We start from the raw sequence: 23250 nt of genomic DNA on the forward strand, positions 1-23250 counted from the left end.
TAGTAGGCTATACCATCTAGATTTATGCAAGTACACCCTATGACATTCGCAAAAGAAGGAAATAGCATAATGATGCATTTATCAGAATCTATCACTGTCTTTAAGCAACGCATGACTCTGTGTGTGTGTGTGTGTGTGTGTGTATACATATCTTTCTCTTTAAAATAATAGTACTGGTCATCAGTATCATTATAAATGATGATGGTGATGTAAAATTATATATTCTGGAAATACTGTGTTCTGACAGATCTGAAAGATAATATCTACTGATCTGATAATTATTTATCTGAAATCTGAAAATGGTCTTTTCCCAGACTTTGTAGGCATAAAGAATACTTAGAAAAGACACTTAACAAATGCTGTTTGCAAATTACTTCTCACGTGTAGATTTACTATACATAGTAAAAGGAAGGTAGAACGTAACAGCTTAACTTTTCCAACTCATTTTTCCTAAGTTCCTCCTTAAAATTCGACCATATAATCCAGAAAATCTTAAAAGCTACTCAAACACAAACCTCACAGTACATTTAGCTTATGAAAATGACCGTCAAATACTTTTCCAACACTCTTTTTAAAAGGTCAGAACTTTTGCTTCCAGGATCTGACCTTTTTTGGCTTAACCACTTTTCCGGAGTTTAAAATTAGTTTAACCTCAAATGAATAATTTGAGGGATACAGAGATGGGAGGGGAGGGCATTTTAGCTTCTAATACATATTGGCATAAATTCAGAATGTATATTTGCATTACTGTAATGTAAACTCACATAACTGTAAGTCAAACCCTAAAATAGTTATCTAAACAAAAACAAAAATTTGAAAAGCAGCACATCTGAAACTGTCAATGTGAAACAGCAACATTACTATGGCTAATTTAGCGATGGAACTGTTCAACACACGATTCTAAAATCCATTCACAACCACTCAAAAATCTCAATTCAGGTGTTTTTCAGACTCTGGCATAAACAATCTTGAACTAAATTATGGCTACATTTCGGGTGTGGATTTAAGCATGTAACAAGAAAAACTCTTTCTAAAAAGCAAATCACCACCAGTATCTATGGGAACTGAATTTAGTATCATCTCATAAACAAATTATTCAGCTAATTATACTTTCATAATCAATACACTAGAAAAACAGTAAAATTTTAATATAAGTACTATACATACACATACACCACTTATTTAAATTATATACATACATAGCTTACATATACAATGTATATAATGCGTAACATGAAGCTTATTCTAGCTTGTATAGAATATGTGAAATATGTATTCTAGCTTATATAGAATATATAGAATAAGCTTCATGTTATAACAAATTTTAGTTTTCATCTGAAAGTAAAAATAAAGCTTTCCTGGATCAGGAGAATTAGAGTTAAAATAATTAAACTACATCTCTCTCACAAAGGTTTTACCTCTGAATTCTCAACTTGCCACAGCTTCCTTTAGCCAAATAAAACAAATGACCAAGTATCTATGTCACCAATAAGGGAATAAAAGAGTTGATTTATTTTGAACTCTCCTTTTGATGCAAATTTAGAGATGGCTAAACATTCAAATGTATCTTCCACATTACATGCTCTTCTCCTATGAATGTAATCATTCTCCAAAAACTCTAGCTCTTAAAGTAATTTAGATGGAACTACTTTCAATGAAAAAGATAAAATTTACTGGTTCTTGCTTTAGCAAGAAAAGGAACACTTCTATTTCTTCTTCCTTTTTTTTTTTTTTAAATGGAGATGGAGTCTGGCTCTGTCGCCCAGGCTGGAAAGCAATGGCATGATCTTGGCTCACTGCAACCTTGGCCTCCCAGGTTCAAAAGATTCTCCTGCTATAGGCATGCACCACCACGCCCAGCTAATTTCTGTAGTTTTAGTAGAGATGGAGTTTCACCATGTTGGCCTGGCTGGTCTTGAACTCCTAGCCTCAAGTGATCTGCCCACCTCGGCCTCCCAAAGTGCTGGGATTACAGGTGTCAGTCACCGCACCTGGCCTCTTCTTCCTTTTCATACCTTCAGTCTCATGACCACCTCAATAAGTTGTTTCCTGAATAGAGAATTTGTAAAACGTTTTTCTTGCTTCCTCCATCAAAATACTAAGCTTTCATACTTGCTTTAAACTAAACACTTCCACAATTCTATACCTAAAGAGAACAAAGATTTACCACAGCTATACCCTTTTTACGTAATGTACCATGTTGCCCAAAAATAGAGTCAAAGGAATCAGGGTTATGTATGGAAGCAAAATCTAATAACCTTCTAGAAGTAACACTTCTTGCCCTTTAAACCCAAGTAGTTTCAATAAGTATAATGAGAAATGTTATTTTTATATTTTACATCAGCATTTTCACATTTTAAACATTTACCTTGCTTGGATGGGTAAGTTTCCAATAGCCACAAATAATTCTCTGAATTTGGACATCAGCTATCTGTTAACAAGCATGTACACTGTGGGAGAGAACAGGCATCTCAAAATACACACTACAATGCACCTAAATTCTGGATTAAACACTTTAAATAGTGTGTACTGAATCAAGGGTTTGGTTATTCCTAAGAAATTACAAACATTAGTCGCTTGGAGTAAAAAATGACAAAAATCCAGATTTTCCCATAATAGAAATTTTCTACCATTCTGTGTTTAAATATTGTAATATAAATGGCTTAAATACAATAGAAAATAGTAAAGACTGATCATTTATATGACAAACATTCTGTCAATAGTGTGTTAATTATAAGCCCACATTTTAAGAATGCAGTTCCTCATATACACAGCAGAAACATGAAATACATGGCATGTGACTAGAAACGTGGCAAATGGATTTCATTAGGCATATCATCTACTAAAATATTAAAAACCAGCAAAATTTTAAATACTTTATAAAATATAAAATGCATGTGCTAAAGGCTTTAATATGTATAAAATTTAACTTTAAACCATCTCTAACACTTAAATAGAATACTCAAGTGTCATTCATCTGAACTAAGCAGGCCAAGCAAAATATCCTATGATTCCAATGTTCTCCTCAATGTCGAAATGGGTGGATAAATTTAAAGCCTGTTCTCTCAAGAGTTGCTTTATAGGCAATTTTCTCCCAGTATCAAGGTCTGCAATTTCCATTTGGCTGCCAGTTTGCGATTAAATTCATCACCTTTATTATAAAAATGTGCTTTACTCCATGGCCTGCTGCACAAGAACTATAAGGAAAACATTTTTCACTGCTACTGGCAAAATCATTCTAAGGCAGCCACCACATTCACTCCGACATTAGCTTCTTCAACCTGATGTAGTAACCTATCCTTCACAGGAGAAATCTGTAACAATTGTGTAACTTACAGAAACTAAATTCTATAGAAATGTCATGCTTTATGTTTTTTGGATAATATGCAACTAATTTACTAAATTCTAGATTCAGTATTATTGTGAATTTGCCGTGGGGGGATAAATCAATGTACAGAATATACTCAAGTTGCAATTAAAAAAAAAAATCATTTTTAAGTGTTGGATAATGAAGTATCCATCTTTTATTCCATTATTTAAAAGTTAATGGTTTATTTTACAGTTTAATTTACCATCTGTGTAAATAATCAAATACATTTTTATATTAAACTTCTGACTTTACCTTTCTTAACAAGTCACAATACTGAGGGGGGGGGGAAGTCAGGAAAAAAGTACTTCTCCAATAATAATATTAAAGCTAGTTCCTATGACATATTTAGGAAAACATTACTCATTTGTAAAATTTAATTTTATTAAAGATTACCTATATAATTAACATTTTATTGATTGATTGATTGACTGGAGATGGAGTCTCACACTGTTGCCCAGGCTAGAGTGCAGTGGCGCGATCTCGGCTCACTGCAAGCTCCACCTCCCGGGTTCATGCCATTCTCCTGCCTCAACCTCCCGAGTAGCTGGGACTACAGGTGCCTGCCACCACGCCTGGCTAATTTTTTATATTTTTAGTCGAGATGGGGTTTCACTGTGTTAGTCAGGATGGTCTCTATCTCCTGACCTCGTGATCTGCCTGCCTCAGCCTCCCAAAGTGCCAGGATTAATATTTATTTTTTAACAAACTTGTCCGGTAAGCTAAAAGTTCAAACATATTTTATTTTCAAGTAAACCTGATATTGTTTAGTTTTTACAAAATCTAGGTAAAAAACTAACTTTCCCAACAAGGTAAGCCCGTCATAAGAGGGATTATCAGATTATATACGGTAATCTGCGAACCTAGAAGAAACTGCCATCTTCCTGCTAGGAAATGATGTGGTCCCTTCCATTCTCAGGCTGGGCATGCCTCTGTTAGAGCAGTTACAGCATTGCAGCTTCTTATTTTCATCACTCTCCATACCATTGTGAGGCTCCTTGAGCACTAGACTATGTCTTACTCATCTCTGTATCCCCTTAGCACCCAGCGAAGTGCTGGATTAAAAAAAAAAAAAAAAAAAAAAGGTTTGTTGAAAACTAAATTACAGCAGGAGTCAACATCAGTTTTGCTAAGACTATACAGCACACAAGCCACTAAATCAACATTATCAATCACAACCAACCTTTTAAAAAATGAAATAGAATAGAAAAATACTATACTGCATAATAGGTAGTACAGACAAGTATTATTTCACGAAACTTTGAATTGTTGAGTTACATAAATGTGTACGTACATATTTTAAGTTCATAACAAAATGTTTATCCTTATAGATAGCATTTCAAAAGTTCAAGACATGCTACCTTTTGTGGTTCATTCTTTATTTTTGAGACGGAGCCTCACTCTGTTGCCCAGGCTGGAGTGGAATGGCGTGGTCTCAGCTCACTGCAACCTCCACCTCCCGGGTTCAAGTGATTCTCCCGCCTCAGCCTCCCCAGTAGCTGGGACTACAGGTGCCCGCCACCTAATTTTTGTGTTTTTAGTAGAAACAGGGTTTCACTATGTTGGCCAGGTTGGCCTCAAACTCCTGACCTCATGATCCGCCCACCTCAGTCTCCCAAAATGCTGGGATTACAGGTGTAAGCCACCGCGCCCAGCCTGTGGTTCATTCTTATTTTTCTGGTTCATATTTATACTGTTAGAATATATGTACCTGTTATTTAATAATAGTAACATTAACAATCAAAGAGACTCTGAAATCACAAAATCAGACTTCTACTTGAGGATCTTCTTAAATTACCACCACTTGCTCCTATACTTTCACTCTTTCCCCTGTCTCAGGCTTCAAGCCATCTGTCTTTAAATAGCCACAAAGTAATATGTAATATTCAAATGTGGTCAACTTGAGACCTATCTGCAGTTACCATGTAACTAAACAATGTCACTATGACATATCCTATGACATTCAGTTAATGTGGTCCAATTTAAAAATCAAATAAAAAAGTTTCACTTTGATGAAAGTAAAATGTGAAAAAGAAGCCTCTTGTGCCTTTTACCAACGTGTAAAATAAATCAATTTTCCTATAACCTAAAACAAATCTAAGATTTTCTAACTCTGATCTTACTTCCACCTGCGTTTATTACTATCATTCTCTTAAGAGATTCATTTATCTCTCTACTCACTACCCCATTTGGTTATTTTCTTTTACTCAAGATTCACAAAAAAACAACATAAAGTCTTTTCAGACACTTGTCAACTAATCACCAATCAAAATTTAGTCTATTCTAGCCTATAAAACTACAACCTGTACAGAACATCAACACAAACATGTCTAAATATTAGTCTAGCAATCCTTTATCTTACACTTTTATCATACTATTCCAAAGCAAATGACTCAGATCTATAAGGAAGTGGGGAAATAAAGAGACTACTCTAACAAAATATTTTAAATTACTGGCTGACACCTGACACAGGAGGATCACTTGAGGACTTACGTTTAAGACCAGGCTGGGCAGTATCAGGAGACCCTGTCTCTTACAAAAAAAAAAAAAAAAAAAAAAACCACTGTTTTAATTATCCAGGTGTGGTGGCTCACCCCTGCAATCCTACCTCTCTGGAGGCTGAGGCAGGAGGGTCGCTTGAGCCCAGGAGTTAGAGGATGCAGTGAGCTATGATAGCACCACTGCACTCTAGTCTAGAAAGGGTGAAACCCCATCTCTTTAAAAAAAAAAAAAAAAAGGATTTTAAATTATTCATATTGTGTAAAACACGGACAGTGAAAACCTTAGGCAAATATACAGTGAACTGTTCCTAAATCTAGATTCACCCTGCTGGAAAATGCTAATGGACACTATCTAGGAGAGACTCTCTTTAGTTTAACCTCAATTTACTGATAATATGACTGTGCATTAGATGCTTGATTATATTCTTATTTGGAGGAAGAGTTTAAAATACCCTGGGTAGATATTTCAAGCAACAAAACAGAATTAAATTAGTAAGACCCAAGGATCCACAGGTCTTTAACAATCCCCTAAAATTTCCCATAACGTATCCTCAAAACTAGTACCAAGAAGAAAAGAAAGAAAAACCAAGTAATTTCAGAAAATGCTCAGTTAAACCAAGTTAACTTTCTTGACTGCAAATCCTGGAGACCTAACATGGCAACACATTCTGAATTCATGGAAGGAGTGTACAGAACTTCCTGGACTACAGAACCCTTCTTTTCTCAGACTACCTCAGGAAACCAGTATTCCATGGAACACACTTTTCAAACATTAACCTAAAGCCTCCCTTGTTCAGAGTTAAATTAGCAGGTTTTGTTCTCTCACTTCCAACCTAACCTATGCTTTTTCAAGCCATCAGAGTAAAAAGCAAACTGGGAAGACGGAGAAAAGAAGGCATACTGGTAAAAACTATGCCATACTATCTAGACCAAAATATGCTGGCAACTAATCTATCCTTTAGAGCTTAGACCCATCAGCTCAAGAATTCACACACTCACTAATCCAGATGTACCTCTTCCTCCATGCTCCTGGATCAATTCATAAGACCATACAATCACCTACATATACAGAAAAAAACTAAAACACATGGCTTCATAATAAAAGCTAAGTAAAATCCAAATGCACTAGGCAAACAAAAAAATAAAAAGCCAAATTAAGCCTATAGATAAACAATAGCTAAAATAAAAAGTTAGGTAGTAAGATACCCCTCTTCTCCAAAAAACTAAAGAAGCAAGAGAGTCAAAGTCAAGAAAAAGTAACATCTGAAAATGAAGGGAAGGGAAGGGAAGGACAGCAGCAAGCATAGCAATCTCCCACATTAATACACCACTCTATAATGTAATGCCTGTACAGGATAGAGATAAGAAAACCTGGACTAAAAACAAAAATATGGAGGCAGATAAAGGAAAACGCTAAGACAAAAGGTATAAAAAGCTCCAACAGAGAATTATTTACCTCCCTACTCAGAATGTTCCCACATTCAAGAACACTGTTCCCTGTGTCTAGAACACCACTCCCTTACCTGTTCTCTACTTCAATCCTATCTGTCCTTCAAGAGCCAGGTGACATTTTACTTCTTCTACTGAAACATTCCATAGCCTCCTCAGCCTAAAGCACCCTCTTTAGCACCAGTCTTTAGTCTTCTTGGTATGTTTATATTTCCTTTGTTACTTTTACTTTTACATTCTTTACAACTACTGACATAACTTGAAGAAATGAACTTGAAGCTTTAGTGTACCCCTCATAATATCCCACACATATTAATAGCATACAACCAAATAGCCTAGAATAGAAAAGTTTCAATTAAGTATGTTAAATCACTAAAAACTAATATGTGAAATATGCAATTCTAACATTATTCAAAAATCACATGTTGCATCCTAACAACCATTTTCTACTGCAATGCAACATAAAATGCTTATTTCAGATTAACTGCATTGCAAAAATAAGACTTTGGTATTCATAATGCCCAGTTACAATACTTTGTAACTCAAGGCTTTTAAAAAAGTAACTTCTAAAGCCACTTAATGCTATCATTACACACATTTCCTGAAAGCAAAGTGGCATGTCCAACAGATTAGTTAAGTAAACTATAATATACCTCGACAGCATGAAATATATTACTATAAACATTATATCTGCAAAGAATATCAAAGGGCAAGGAAAAATGCTCATGATGTAATTTTTTTTAAAAACCCGTAATTTCAATTTTGCTACATCCATAAACACTGGTTGGGGGGACCAGAAGGAAATACTAAGAGCAGCTATCAGTGAATGATGAGCACTTTTAACTTTTTAATTGATACATTTTAGTTTTTCCCAATGAGATAAGGAATATGTCTTACGATAAATGTGAAGTTATTTTATAACAGTTTTTTAGGATTACCGAAAGAAATTCAAGCTTCTCATACTCTCTAACAACTATAAGAAACAATCTTAAAATGTACAAACAAAATTGGCCATCACTGTATTTCCCTGAAAAGAAGTAATTCCCATTAAGGTTCAAAGACAAGGTGCTATACACTATCTCTGTGCCCTCACCACTGCTTCTCCCAGGACTGAAAGAAGTTACAAATCATGCTACCACCAAAGATGAACTGAAAATGTGTGGCTCAATCTCCAATTCTCTACATTTTGGGAATAACAGAAAAGGAAACACGTGGGGCTAGGGAGCAGGGACTAAAATGCAAATTATTATCAGTTACAAAGGTGGCAAAGTCAATCTCTTCCTCCCTGGTTCTCTATATAGAAACAAGACAAATTATCTCCTGTACAGAGTTCAATTTCAAGTCATTGAAGGCAAGAGTATTTTAAATTGCCTTGACAGTTGCAAAAAAAAAAAAAAAAAAAAAAAAAAAGCTCAATATAACTGAACTAGGAAAATATAACTTAAACACACTAAATAAAAGTACACGTCTGAATCACATCTAAGAAGGAACTTAAACGAGCAGTATTTCTTCAACAATTGCAAAGCATATGTTAAAGCAATCTATGTAGTATTTACCTACCAAAAAAACTAACAAAGTATGTCGTAATGCTATAAACTATAATAAAAAGTGAGATAAGATTATCTTTCTACTGCTGATAATTTTTTATTACTATGATAAAACTATGATCCCCAAAAGAACTTTCTCTTCATATAACATATAGTAAACTATGACACATTTTCTTGATTTATTTTAATAAACAAACTGCCCGGTTAAAGACTTTATAATTACACAGAAAATGTACAAACAGGATACCTCTCAATGTAAGTGACTCAGTCACCCACCAAAATAAAAACCTTTCAAACAACTGAGCTATAAAGGCAGAAACTATTTCGGAAAATAGCTGCAATGAATCTGATGTCCTAAACTAGTTACATTTAATACGGTCAACATACCAACATATAGTCTCTTAAAGAGACACGTTCTTTAAAGAACTATCACAACTTTTTCACATGCCAATCAAAATATTCCATTCAGTAACTGTTATTTGTCATATTCCTGAGCAACTCCTCCCCTACAATTTAAAGAACATTTTCCTATTCTGGCAAAAGGGTTATTTCTCAACACATTTTAATCACTAAGTGCTCTCTTTTGTGTACTAATATCCCCATCTGCTGGAACATAAGTTCCTTACTACTAAAAGTTCTTAATGACAACAAGTTTGCAGTAGAGATTTTGCAACTACTAAGAAATACAATTTTAAGACTTAGGTTCTACCTATGAGGTCTCCCCCACTTCATATGACTTTAAAAGCTTTAAAGATCTATCTATATTCTTTTACTGATACTATTCAGAAGAATTCGCTCAATTGAAACATCTTGCCTGTCATATTCTTTTTTCCCTACCCTTCGTGCTTAAGATACAAAGCATTAGTATAAACAACCATCTCCTTATAAGTTATCTTTCTGGATCACATTGCCATAACACACACACACACACACGCATGCACCTGACTTTAAAACATATTTGTATTTTCCATTTCTGCTGAGCATAAGGTAAAAGCTAGTAGAAGCAGTAAGTACAACAAAAGAACACAGCTAATAAATGACAGCATCAAAAAGTCAAAAATAAGATTTAGTAGAAATTAAAACTTGGTATACACAGAATGAGGGTCCCCCCACCAAAAAAAAAGGAAAATAATTGTCATCAACCAGAAGAATGGGTCACTGGCTGTATCTATTATTGGTAACATGTCCAAAACAAATTTAAAAAAAAATTTTTAAGATAGTTTTACTATTAGTAATATTATTAATTTTGTTATTTTGAAAGTATTTTCCTTAATATCGTAGAATAAAAGAAATAAGTATGTCACCATCAAGAACAACATTAGGTTAGCTGTGGTCGGCAAAAAAAAATAAAGACATGACTATAAAATTAACAATGTTAAAACTGAATTGAAAATATAAAAATGAACGAATGAATTTTAAAATCAATATTGTCCATAGAAAATGGCTCAGAAGTAATCACATTCTGAGAGTAATGAACATGTTTAGCATCTAAATTCAAGTACTTCATACCAATCCTATTGGAGAAACGGCCAAGTCTAGCTCCAGAACAGGCAAGGCAGGCAAGGCACAAGGGGAGCTTGGGGCATAACGTTGCCCCAGAAAGCAAGTAGGAGTTCAACAGACACAGAAGCCAGTTTAATTATCAATGGCTAAAGCTGTAATAATTTTAACATCAAAATTAATTATAGTTGACTTAAGTACATTGAATCTATGAAATCCATGAGTCTACAATGATGACTAGAAAAAAGAGAAAAAATTCATTGGTCTCCATTTGAGGCAGCCAGCAAACCAACACTTTACTTTGAGAACCAAATAATAATAAGCAGCAGCATATATCCGGCTTGCCCGATTAGAAATTTACTCCAAAACAGAAATGTATTTCCATGTTGGTGTGAGAAAGCTGTACCTTTCAAAGGATGCCAAGTAATTGCAGAAAGAATGGCCGAATTAAAATATCATCATGGTGCAAGCTCTAATGAAACTGATTCAGGCAAAAAACTGGTTAAAACCATGGTGTGAATGTTGATGGGGCACCCTTCGTTGATGGGGCACCTTCTGGTTCCGAGAGGAAAAAAAACAAAAAAACGACCTTTAAAGTACAAGGATTCATCTATCACCACTCTAATCCAGCTATCAATCTTTCCTTCTCTGAAGGCAGAACCAGTTACTGTGCCTCCTGATGTGATATAACATAAAGTACACAGCAGCACCTATGACGTCCTCTAGTGGAAGATGTTATACTTGAACCTACTTTAGATCTAGCTTCCAATGTAATAGATACATAGCGCATAAAGGAAAAAGTCCTAAACAAGTTAAATCAATGCCATTTAAAAAAAAAAAAGATGGTTCTAGATTTTAAAAAGTGTAACAACCAGATTTAATGAGTGGTGTTGAGAAAGATTCTGGTTTGGACAATCCAGCTATAAAGAATATCTGTGGATCCACTAGAGAAATCTGAATATGGACTGGTTATTACATCATCTGTAGGATTAACCCATTCTGTTCAGTGTAATGTCACTATGTAGGGAAGTGTTAATTTTTAAAGATACACAAATATCTATCTCTCTTCGGATAGAATGTCAAGATATCTCTCATTTACTTAAAATAACTAAATACAAAAATTAATACAATTAAATTTTAAAAGTCCACATCGAACTTGGTAAAACATATTTAATCGATCTCTGAAACTGGGACAAAATTTTCTTCAAGGCAAATTAATTCAAGAACTCCAAAGATTCTCTCCAAGAGTCTCTTCAATTGTCTTTAGCTCATATAGAAATGAAAGCTCAATTCTTTAACTAAAAATTGGGCTGACAGCTAAACAAATGAGCCCCCACATGTTCTCCATCTTTCAGAATGAATACACTAATCTGTAGGTAAGGAAAAGAAAGACTTGTTTCTAGTTAAAACACACTTTAAAAAATCTTTAGAGTTTAAAATACAGAACACTCAATATAAATATTTTTATTAATACTATTTTGAGAAAATATCACTATTCAAAAAATTTTCCTAATGTGTTAACCACATATATAATAGTTTGACTCTTCACACTTCATCCAATGTCTACTTTAAACCCATATATATTCTACACATTCTCAGTTTATGCACAAAGAGTTCATTCTGACACCCCCAAATAATCCAAGCCTTAAAGATTCCCTACAACCTTCAGAATAAAATTCAGACTATGTATTCTGGCCTTCAAGGCCCATCACAATCTAGCCCTAACCTGGTCTGCTTTCTGTAGTCTCTCTTAATTCCCACTACTTCTATCTATGCATTTGCCATTTCAACTAACTAAATCCGTACCTATTTCCTAAGCCTTGCCCATCACCATGGTGCTGGCACTGCTGTACCTTCCCTTCTCCTGGAACATCCTCCACCTTCCCATTCACCTCATTAAATCATACCAACTGTTAATACCAACTCAGGTTCCACTTCTCAAATAAACATAACTAGATAGTTCAGCTCAAAGTGACATCCTCTAAACTGCCAGAGTGTTAGTAGTGATTCTCATGCACATAAAAACTAGCTGAACCTACATGGATACATTACCTTTCTTTTTCTTTTCTCATCCTCTAAAAGCCGCTTTGCTTATCTAATTGTTTACCCTATCATAAACAATTTTAAAATGTTGATAGACAGCAGATGATACAGGCCGGGGGCAGTGGCTAACACCTGTAATCCCAGCACTTTGGGAGGCTGAGGCAGGCATATTACCTGAGATCAGGAGTTTGAGACCATCCTGGATAACATGGTGAAACCCTGTCTCTACTAAAAATACAGCAATTAGCCAGGTGTGGAGGTGTGCACCTATAATCCCAGCTACTGGGGAGGCTGAGGCAGGAGAATCGCTTGAACCTGGGAGACAGAGGTTGTAGTGAGCCAAGATCCAGCACCCGGGCGACAGAGCAAGACTTAAAAAAAAAAAAAAAGCAAGCAGGTGCTGCTGCTACTTTATAGTATGAGAGGCTCTTCTGAATACCCATCAACTTCAGAGTATTTGGATTTCAGGTTGGCAGGGCAGTTAATAATTTCATTCACAGATGAAGAAGCTTGAGGTTCAGAGAGATTAGTTATCTAGCCCAAGATCGCCAAACTAGTTAATTGCAGAGTCATGATTAGATCCCAGGTCTACAGTCCAAGAATGCTTACCACTTCACCACAGGGTCTCATTAGCATATGCACAAAAACATAAATTTCATCTTTATGCTGGCTCACGCATGTGCACGCGCACACACACAGAGTTAAAACTTGAATACTCTCATGATAACAGGGCATCACTGCAACCACGGTAGAATCAGCGACAATAGACAATTAGGTGCAGTTTCAGGGTAATTTTTTCGATCCCAGTTTGACATTTTTTTCTTAAAAAAATGTATTCACCTGTCATGTAACAACTATATCAAAGGGATACAATTACTGTAACACAGCAAAGAACTGTGGATTACGTTTAATTTGTTTGAATTATTTGAAATGAGCAATCATCCTCCAGATGCTGGCATCAGGAATATGATGTGGTGGCTACTTGGTGCAGCACCGTTTCCATTCAATTCATAACCATGCACCTCATGGGTGTCACTCTCCAGTTATCTACCTGATACATTACTGGGCTGTTTACCCCAGGCTGATCTAAAACTGATACAAGTATACACTCCTGACTTGAATCACTTAGCAATAGTATACTTCTCTATTAAATCACCGAATCAAAAATGTTTCCTCTTCAGTAGTTAGTAAAAATAATAGCAGCAACAATTTTTACTACATTATTCAAAAAACTGAGGCTCTAGTCTTTGCTTACAAAGAAGTGAATGAGCTGAAATTCTCTAAAAATGCCTTTCTCGCTTTTAGCCTTTTAATTAGTTATCATTAAAAATAAATTCTAGTTCTAAGAATTTGACCATCATTTGTTCAAAACCAGCATATCACAGAATTAGCAAAAAACCATTTGGTTTTTCCTCTTTACCTTCACAACTTGAGGCAACAGCAGCAGCTTTTTAGCATATGGAAATATTCCAGGTTTTTCCCTCCAGTTCCCCTTGTGGAGAGGCATGCCACACAATGGAACAGAGGGGAGAAGTGAGTGTCTCGCTCCAGCTCTGCTGCTAACTTGTCCTGAGACACAGGCAAGTCACAACCGCTTCAGGTCTTAGTCTCTGCATCTATGAGAAGCCCCCAACTCTCAGGAAACCTGCAGCTCTAAAACACAATTCTTTGATACAATCTGCAAGGTAATTTTGAGACCCTGTAAAATTATGACATTGAAGAGTTTACGAAAAGGTCCCAAATTTTATTTGTTTTTGAGATGGAATCTCACTCTGTCGCTCAGGCTGGAGTGCAGTGACACAATCTCCTCCCTGCAACCGCCGCCTCCCAGGTTCAAGCAATTCTTCTGCTTCAGCCTCCCAAGTAGCTGGGACTACAGGCACACACTACCATGCCCGGCTAATTTTTAGTAGAGACAGGGTTTCACCATACCGGCCAGGCTGGTTTCGAAATCCTGACCTTGTGATCCGCCTGTCACGGCCTCCCAAAGTGCTGGGATTACAGGTGTGAGCCACCTCGCCTGGCTCGGTTTCAAATTTTAAAATTGTATGTTTGTTTTTTTACCATGCATTTTCCTACTTCTACTCTTAAAATGTACTATTATTTTGTTGCTTTTTCCTATGTATTTCAAACTAAAATCAGCTTAAAAGCCAAGGGCTCCCCAGTGATTTGCTACTGACCAGATCAGGTCCAGTTTCCACAATGACCTCTCCTGCACTAAAGCAAAAGCAAGGTGCTTACTTAAGGCTTGCTACTTATTCAATCCCCGGGCCAACCAGATATTTCATCATTTTGAAAACCTTTCTCAGCTGGAACCTAACCAGCCCCAGTACTCACAAAGCCCAGCTCACATTCACCGCATGTCTCCACTTACAGATATAAATGCCTACACACACATGCCCTTTACTTACATTGTGGCCATAATGTGGAGCCACTTAAGGATGTAACTGCACTTCAATGTTTTATTCTATTTTATTTTTTAAGAGAGGGTCCCACCGTTGCCCAAAGTGGAGTGCAGTGGCACGATCATAACACTGCAGCCTTGACCTCCCAGGCTCAAGCAATCCTCGCACCTTAGCCTCCCAAGTAGCTGGGGTTACAAGCACAAGCCACCACACCCGACTAATGATGTTCTTTCTGATACTTCAATATCTGTTTATCTGCTAAGCAGAATATGACACATTCTGCTTATAATAAATAATGTGATCGAAATCTTACAATCAATTCATTTCCCCAACCTCAAAATTTAGTTCTATAAAAATATTAGACTAATACATGAAGCAACTTTTTGAACATATTTTGTTAGACTTGATAGGATTGCTGGATTTTCAAACTAGTTTCCACATCAAGAAACTGAAGACGAAAACATTAAGTGCAGTCCTTTTCTTGCTAATTACAAGAATTCTAGATAAATCAGTTCTGCAATATATTTTTTAAAAATTCATCACAGACTTTCAAACACTGTTACTGCTAAAGCACAGTAATAGACATTTTAGAAATAAAAGAGCTGGCCACACGTGGTGGCTCACGCCTGTAATCCCAGCACTCTGGGAGGCCGAGGTGGTCAGATCACAGGGTCAAGAGTTCAAGACCAGTCTGGCCAACATGATGAAACCGTCTCTATTAAAAATACAAAAAATTGGCCGGGCACGGTGGCTCAAGCCTGTAATCCCAGCACTTTGGGAGGCCGAGACAGGCGGATCACAAGGTCAGGAGATCGAGACCATCCTGGCTAACCCGGTGAAACCCCGTCTCTACTAAAAAATACAAAAAACTAGCCGGGCGAGGTGGCGGGCGCCTGTAGTCCCAGCTACTCTGGAGGCTGAGGCAGGAGAATGGCGTGAACCCGGGAGGCGGAGCTTGCAGTGAGCTGAGATCCCGCCACTGCACTCCAGCCTGGGCGACAGAGCGAGACTCCGTCTCAAAAAAAAAAAAAAAAAAATACAAAAAATTGGCGGGCGCCTGTAATCTCAGCTACTCAGGAGGCTGAGGGAGGAGAACTGCTTGAACCCAGGAGGTGGAGGTTGCAATGAGCCGAGAGCACGCCATTGCACTCCAGCCTGGGTGACAGAGTGAAACTCCGACTAAAAAAAAAAAAAAAGAAAAAAGAAATAAAAGAACTAAGTTTCAGCTAAGTGAAAGCTTCAATTTATCAGTTTTCTAAGTAATGGCACTGTTTAAAATTAAAGACACACCTGAGTTTAAAAACATAGCTATTTGTGTTAAATGACAATCAGCTACATATGATTATACTCAGCTTCCTTTTAAACTGAAGTCACTCAAATACAGTCTTTATCCTGAACACACCAAAGCAGCACCTAGGGACAAGAAATCATTCCTATCTATTGTGCCCTGCATGGAGTACAAGAACTATATAGATATATATGGACTTTTAAAAGGGTAACTAACAGGGTGGGCAAAGTTTACCTAAATAATTCCATAAATGCCAAAATTTTCCAAGAGCTAAGATAAGCACTGGTAGTTTTTCTCTGCTTATGAACTGATACCCTTTGGTGTAAGGACTGACAAGAAACTATACTGCTTAAGCAAAGCAATTTTATCTTTCTAAATCTCCTTCCCAATAATAACAGTAAAGTAACATTAAGCACCTTGACAGCAAGTACTACAAATAACATGACATTTTTTTAAGTTATTTTTAAGAAAAAATACAAATGTCTTTTCTTCTAAGGGCATAAAACTATCAACAATCACACAACTGCTTCATTTCCTAAAATTATTAGACACTATTTCTAATGTCACCTCTGGATTTTCATTTTTTCAAACCATGTGCACATACCTTATCTTTAAGAAACTAGAAATCAAAAAAAGAGGTAAGATGTAACATGTTTAATTCAACAAGCATCTGAGAAGTGTATGCCAGGTTTTAAGGTAGGCACCTTCAAGAAAGTAATTTTAAGAGGGCAGACAGGCAATAATATTCCAATGCTAACTATAATGATCACTCCACAGAAGGGAGTACCTAACACAGACTCAGGTTGTAAACAAATTTCTTAACAGTCCCACTAACATAACAAACTATATTCACTATAAAAGTTTATTGTTAGTTGTGCTTCTCTGTTAAGTAAAAATATAACTGTAAAACATCAAATAATCTAGCTATTTTGGGCCCAAAACTGATATGCCAATTTTCAAAAGGGGTATAAATATTCCCTAAAAGTTATCATTAAGGGTAAACAACACATTATTGCACTTAAAATTCACATTAAGCTGTCTTAATGTCAAATAGAGGAGGGATTGGAGGGAAAAAATGAAGTCCCGTTGATCATGTAAATAAAAAGCTAGTATATATCTCTGTGACCTCCTAACACAGGCCCACTCACCACTCCCCATCCCATGGCCTTAAAATAGAACCTTGGATATGTTCATAACAGCTGACATACCAATAGCAGAAACTTGCTCAGTGGGCTGCCTTTTAAGTTATCAACAAACAAAAACCCACAATGTCATAGCATTTTCCATCTCCAACAGAGAAGAGCAAGTTTTGCTTACAACTGCAACATCAAACAAATAAATCAAACACATGTATTAGCTACACTGAATTTCTCAAGTAAATTAAACTGTAGTTCCAGTCAGTTTATAAAAAGTTGCTCCTATGATCACACTGGTGTAATTCCCTTGATATAAAAACCAAACCAAACTGTAAAAAAAAGGGAAAAAAAAACCACACACACAAAAAAGCCCTTACATGTCTAAGTATATTGGCCTCAAAAAAAAAAAAGAATCTGAATCATGCTTCAGTGAAGGCCAGGTCAAAGCAAGAGGGTTTTATTATACTTCACTTCTTTCATCACAGAAATCTATTTCCCTGAAAAAGGAAACCAAAAACCATTCGCTCTTATGAGAAACTGACCAATTTCAATCAGCTCCAGGACAGTGACAGTGACTAGTGAAGCATTAACAGAAATATAATGTGCATAAAGCATTTAAGAAGTCAAATTAACTTGATTTAACTTGACATTCTCAGTCATTTAAGAAAAAGTGTTCATCCCAAATACGCTAGTCAATGTGACTAGCAAAGAGACCTATTTCCATCAACTCAACTGTGTTACAGTCGGATACAACTTTTACTACAAAACATGCAAACTGGATACAGTTTACAAAGGAAACACCTTCCACCTACAGGGAAATTTAGCTTTAAAAGTACAGAATGAATGTTTAATAAATGACCCATAATGATACAACTGATCTTTCCCATGACTGCCAATATATAGCTGCTGACACCTCCTGGGTGAGAAAAGATAATGGAAAGAAGTGATTATAAATAGTAGCTTCCTTCTTACTACAACTAATTCAAGGGCTGTGTACAGAAGCAAAATCCTAAAGAGGAGATTATTTCACCTTAAAATCTGTTTGTTACAGATGATGATTACTGACAACAATAATTGCTTCTTCAGACAAAAAGAAAAACTTTTTTTAAGAAATCTCTATAGCAAGAGTTCTCTCAATACCAACAACCACATAATTCTTAAGTCAAAGCTTTTGTAAATGAATTCTCAGGAAAAAAAAAATGATGGCAAGAAAACCTTATGATACATCCAATAACAAAGGCAAACAAAGTGAAAATAAACATTAACATGAAAAAATATCAACTATTTAAGCAAGTTTTAACAAAATATTTTTACTCATATATTTAAAGGAGAGGGAGCAGGCAGGGTACAAACTAAACTGAGGTCAGACAGAAAGTTTATTATAAACACAAAAAGATCATCAGAAAATGAAAATGTATTTTTCAAATCAGTAATAAGGCATTCTAATGCATCTGCTCTTTTTCTGAGCCACACACTAATTTTTCTGATATCCACAATAAAAAGATTTAGACTGTCCTTCCTCATTATACATTTTTTATTTCCATATCAGCAGCTTTAACCCCTCCTCCATCTAAAAAACTGAAAACTCAAAATCTGCTTTAAAAATACTAGTTCTCCATTTTCCCCTAATACAGGATTGCTAAGTCTGACTGTACTCTTCACCTTCTCAATTCTAAATTACAAAACTTTATTAAAACAATTTGCATTCAACTACTGTTGTTTCATTTTCATGACAAAAAAAGTTTGTTTTTTAAAAAACTATATACTAACTGCTCTAAGGGTTCAGTTGAAAACTTCTCTCTAAAGGTAGAGCAGTTTAAGACCTAGGTTTTATGTGTAATCCTATGATCATCTCTATCTTCAATGAAAGGTTTCAAACTCAAGTTTATGTCCTTTATATGACGGGCCCAACCCAATACGTATTCATAACTTTAACAAACAACCGTGTTGAAGATACTTGAGTGGAAGAGCTGGCACACACACCCCCACCACCAGCAACAGCAAAAAACAAAACAAAAACAAAAACAAGCAGTAAAACAAAAGGACTGTCCACAATCAAGATACAGGCTAAAGGTTAACTTGGCAAGGAATTAAAATACTTATTCTAAAACATCCAAGTCTTAATCGATTAACTAGGAAAACCAGCACACTTAATCCTCAAATTTGCAACTAGCCAAATGGAAATTCTTAGGCTGACAAGTTAATTTTGTAAAAGCGTATTCTTTGAAAAATATTTTAAAATAAAAAATTTAAAATCTCATTTAAAATTCCTAATTATCAGAAAATCCATCTACCCTAAGTACGATGTTAACTTCATTAAACCAATCACTAAAGTAAAATTTTTAGTAAATTTTATCTAAATTTAAAAGTAATTTTTCGACAAAGCATTATAGGCAAAAAAAAAAAAACAACCAAAAAAGTAATGCCTAACCAGAAACAAAAGTCATGATTAATTTGTTTTGAACAATGACAAACCACAAAGGGGTAAAGCACAAGATGCCAAATTTCACAATTAAATCATCTAGAAAAAAAAAATGTGATGGACTTCAGAAACCAATATTTTTCTTAAATCAAATTAAGTTTATAATAAGACTAACAATTACAGGAAGCAGCTTATTCCATACTAAGGAATAGCCCTTTTTCCTGCATGTTTGTACTGGTCTGATAAAAAACAATCAAGCTTCCTTGTCATTATATTGCCCATTTTAAACATACTATATGTCATACAGAAGCAATCTTTACACTGGGGAGTTGACAAGGCAAAAACTAAAGACAGAGTAAGATGAGAGAAGGAGTAAACTACATTAAAAGGGGAAGGGGAAACAAACATTATCTAAGCGATATCATAGTGATCTCCTACATTTAAAACGCAAATGAGAACTATTTCCAACCAGAGAGAAATAAGCCTTTGTTAGAGATAATGACATAATTAACATTTCTGGATTTGAAAGATTAAAAATTATTAAAGCCTAAGGTTGGAAACTTGATAACAAGGAATTAGCTCTAAATTTAGAGATTTTAGATCAACACAAAAGCACAAGAAGCCTTTTAAAACTAAAGAAACTCAAAAGTATGCAGTTTTTTAAATAGTATACATAAGGTGAAAGTATTTTCACATTTTTGGAATCTCCTATAGTCTTTGAATTCAACATTTCAAGAATACAATTTAATTTTAATTAACCCTAAATATCGTCAAGGCCTATTTTCATTTTATCGTCGATAAAGGATTCCTTCTAAACAACTGCACTCAAGAAAAAAAACTTTCACCAGAAATTGTTACTAATACTACTAAAACTTTAACTTAACCTAAATATGCCAAGGAGAAAATATTAAGAGTGTTACTTTTGAAACGTCATGAAGTTGTGCTAATAATTTTAAGGAAAGTGTTTTCAATGTTCGAAAACACTATATAAACACATGATGACAAATCAAATAATCTATAATTTAAGTTTCAACTAAATTTAATATAGGTCAGATTACTGAGTATGTTACACATTAGGTTCCAACCATTTCCATGGTTAAAAAATAACTGGCGCCCCTTAGCGCTCACATTTGGAAATACTCAATTTAAGAGTTCCAGCAATTTTTTTTTTTTTTTGACATTCCAGAAAGTTTTCTGCCTCCACAATCTTTCAAATGCCAACACAAATAGGAAAAGCAGAACCCTTTAAAGGGACAGCTCAAGTTTTCTCTGGAGCAACTTGAAATTAACAGATTTGCTGTTCCAACAGTGGAAAATGCCCATTTCAATGCTGGTGAGTGCTGTATGTTTAACATATGGAAGCAAAACGACGAGAAAGCCGTAACACCTAACCATTTTCTACTTTTAAGTTGTTTCTTTGACTTTCAAGACAATAAAACTCCAGGGATTTTTCTTTAATCATCTTTTTATCATGGAAACATTTCCGGCCTTTTGTTCTCTAATGACATTCCAACTCCCCAAGCTTCAAACTCCTGTTCCCCGACTCTATTTTTAAAATCTCGAAATTCTTGCGAAAAATCTAAACTCCATTGTTCATCTCTTCAACCTACAGTTTTCAGTTTCCTTTACACAGTCCTCCGGTGATGCCTCTGAGCAGGAAAAAAAAAAAAAAACAAACAAACAAAAACTCCTGGCTAGTCGATTTTCGAAACACTTTTTTGTGGTCATTTTTTTTTTCTCTAGGCGTCCACAGAAACCCACAGCTACTAGAAATTAATACTCCAGATACTGCTATGAGAACTTCTTAAGGAAATTCCAGAGTTGGTCAACATTAATCTTCTTGTCATTCTTCGCTCCCCACAGCGTTCCATAAAGCTTTTTGAAAACTTCGGCTCAATTTTATTTCGCCCTTTCCAAACGTCTCGATTCCCTGTCCTACAAACTCGGGCGGCTGCGTCTCCGGGAGCAAACCCTCCGCCCAGGTTCTTCCTAACTCAGGCTGCGCTCCGATCTGTCATCGCGTTATTTCGCACTCCACCCGCCCCCCCCCCACCCCCGAAAAGTGAAGTTCAACTCCCTAACAGTTCTCGCTTCCCCAAACAAAAGGGAAAAAAGTGCTTTTCGCCGTCACTTCGTCCTCCTTGTCGGCTACGCCAGCGTAATTTCGGTCTCCTATGGAATTTCTTTAAACTAACGAGCCCCACTCTGACTTCCACTTAGTATTTACCAGCTGCACCAACTCCCCAAGCACGAAACCCCGCTTTAGTCCTCATGGGAGGGGGAGAGCTCCCGAACGCGGGGCAGCGGGGGTCCGCGCAGAGCAAGCTCAGGAGGTCGAGGAGAGGAGCGGGGCCCGCGCCGGGGACACGCGCGTCCTCCAGGCCGGCGGCGCGGCGTGGGCCTGCTCTCGGGAGGGCTTGGCGAGGACCACCGAGCCCGCGCAGCCCCCGCTGGCCTCTCGGAAATGTGACCGCCAAAGCCAGAGGGGCCGCAGGGTTCGCCCCGCAGCCCTCCGCAGCGCACAAACTTGGACGCCAGCGGCGCGGGGTCCCGGGCCGGGCAGGGGGCGTCGGGCCCCGGCGGGTCCACCCCGGCCCGCCCGCCCGCCCGCCGCCGCCGCAAGCCCGGCCCGGCGCCTCCTTTGTGCGCCCTCCCGGCCTCCCAGTCCCCCCGGCGCGCGGTCCCGCCCGGCCGTGACCTTCCCGCCCTCCCCACCATCCCAAGCAGGGAAAGGGGCTGCCCCGGCGGGGATCGGGCCGGAGCCGGGGCCCCGGAGACGCTCACCTTCGTCCAGCAGCCGCTCTAGGTGGTTGAAGATCCCGCAGAAGTTGGGCAGGCTGCTCATGAGCTTCTTGTCGTTCATCAGCTGCATCAGGTAATCTGGGGTGGGCTTCGGCTTCTCCTTCGTTTCCATTTCCCCGACCATATTCCAGGCTCCGCAGCTCACTCCGCCCGCCGCCGCCGCCGCCGCCGGAGAGGAGGGAGGGGCGGGGGCGAGCCCCGGCCGCGGGCCGCTCGGGACCCGGCGTCCCGCTCCGCGCCGGCTCCCGCTCTGGCTCCCGCGCCGAGCCCCGGGGCGGCCGGCACCGCGCGCTCGCCCGCCCCCCGCAGGCACTTTCCGCCCGGGCCCGACGCGCTCCCAGCCGCCGCCGCTCTCGGCCGCCCGGCTCGGCGCGTCCCTCACGAGGCCGGCGGGCGGGCGGGAGGCGGGTCTCGGCTGGCCGAGTGCGGGCGCAGGGCGCGGGCCGCTGGCGCCGGACGAGGAGGAGCCGGGGCCGCCGCTCGCTCGGCTGGTCGCGCCCGCTCAGCGCCGCCGCCGCCTGTGCCGCGGGCTCGGGGGGTCTCTCTGGGCTGGTCCCCGCCGCGGCGCCTCTGCCGCTGCCGCTGCCGCCGCGCTCTGACTGCGCTCCTCCTCTTCCTCCTCCTCCTTCTCCTCCTCCTCCTCACTCACTTGGCGGCGGAGTTCGCCTCAGTTCAGGCGGCGCTGCCAGCGGCGGCGGCAGCAGCGGCGGGGGGGAGGGGCGGCGGCGCGGGGAGGGCCGGGGGCGGGCGGCGGGCGGGGCCGCGCAGGGCGGCCGTTAGCGGGACCCGG

General features: G+C 38.2%; 1 protein-coding gene across 5 annotated transcripts in view; it reads right to left on the reverse strand.

The window, feature by feature from the left end:
- Positions 1–23135, reverse strand: part of QKI (QKI, KH domain containing RNA binding) — a 164802-nt gene extending 141667 nt beyond the window's left edge. For 4 of the 5 annotated variants that reach the window (XM_025381417.1, XM_025381416.1, XM_025381419.1 and 1 more), the window contains exon 1: positions 22443–23135. In XM_025381417.1, coding sequence (XP_025237202.1) covers positions 22443–22584 — 142 coding nt within the window. In that variant the 5' untranslated portion in view covers positions 22585–23135. The remainder of the gene's footprint in view (positions 1–22442) is intronic. The other variant, XM_025381420.1, reaches the window with a different exon arrangement.
- Between the last annotated feature and the right edge of the window lie 115 nt (positions 23136–23250).

This window comes from Theropithecus gelada, chromosome 4, assembly GCF_003255815.1.
Source record: "Theropithecus gelada isolate Dixy chromosome 4, Tgel_1.0, whole genome shotgun sequence".
Lineage (NCBI taxonomy): Eukaryota > Metazoa > Chordata > Mammalia > Primates > Cercopithecidae > Theropithecus > Theropithecus gelada.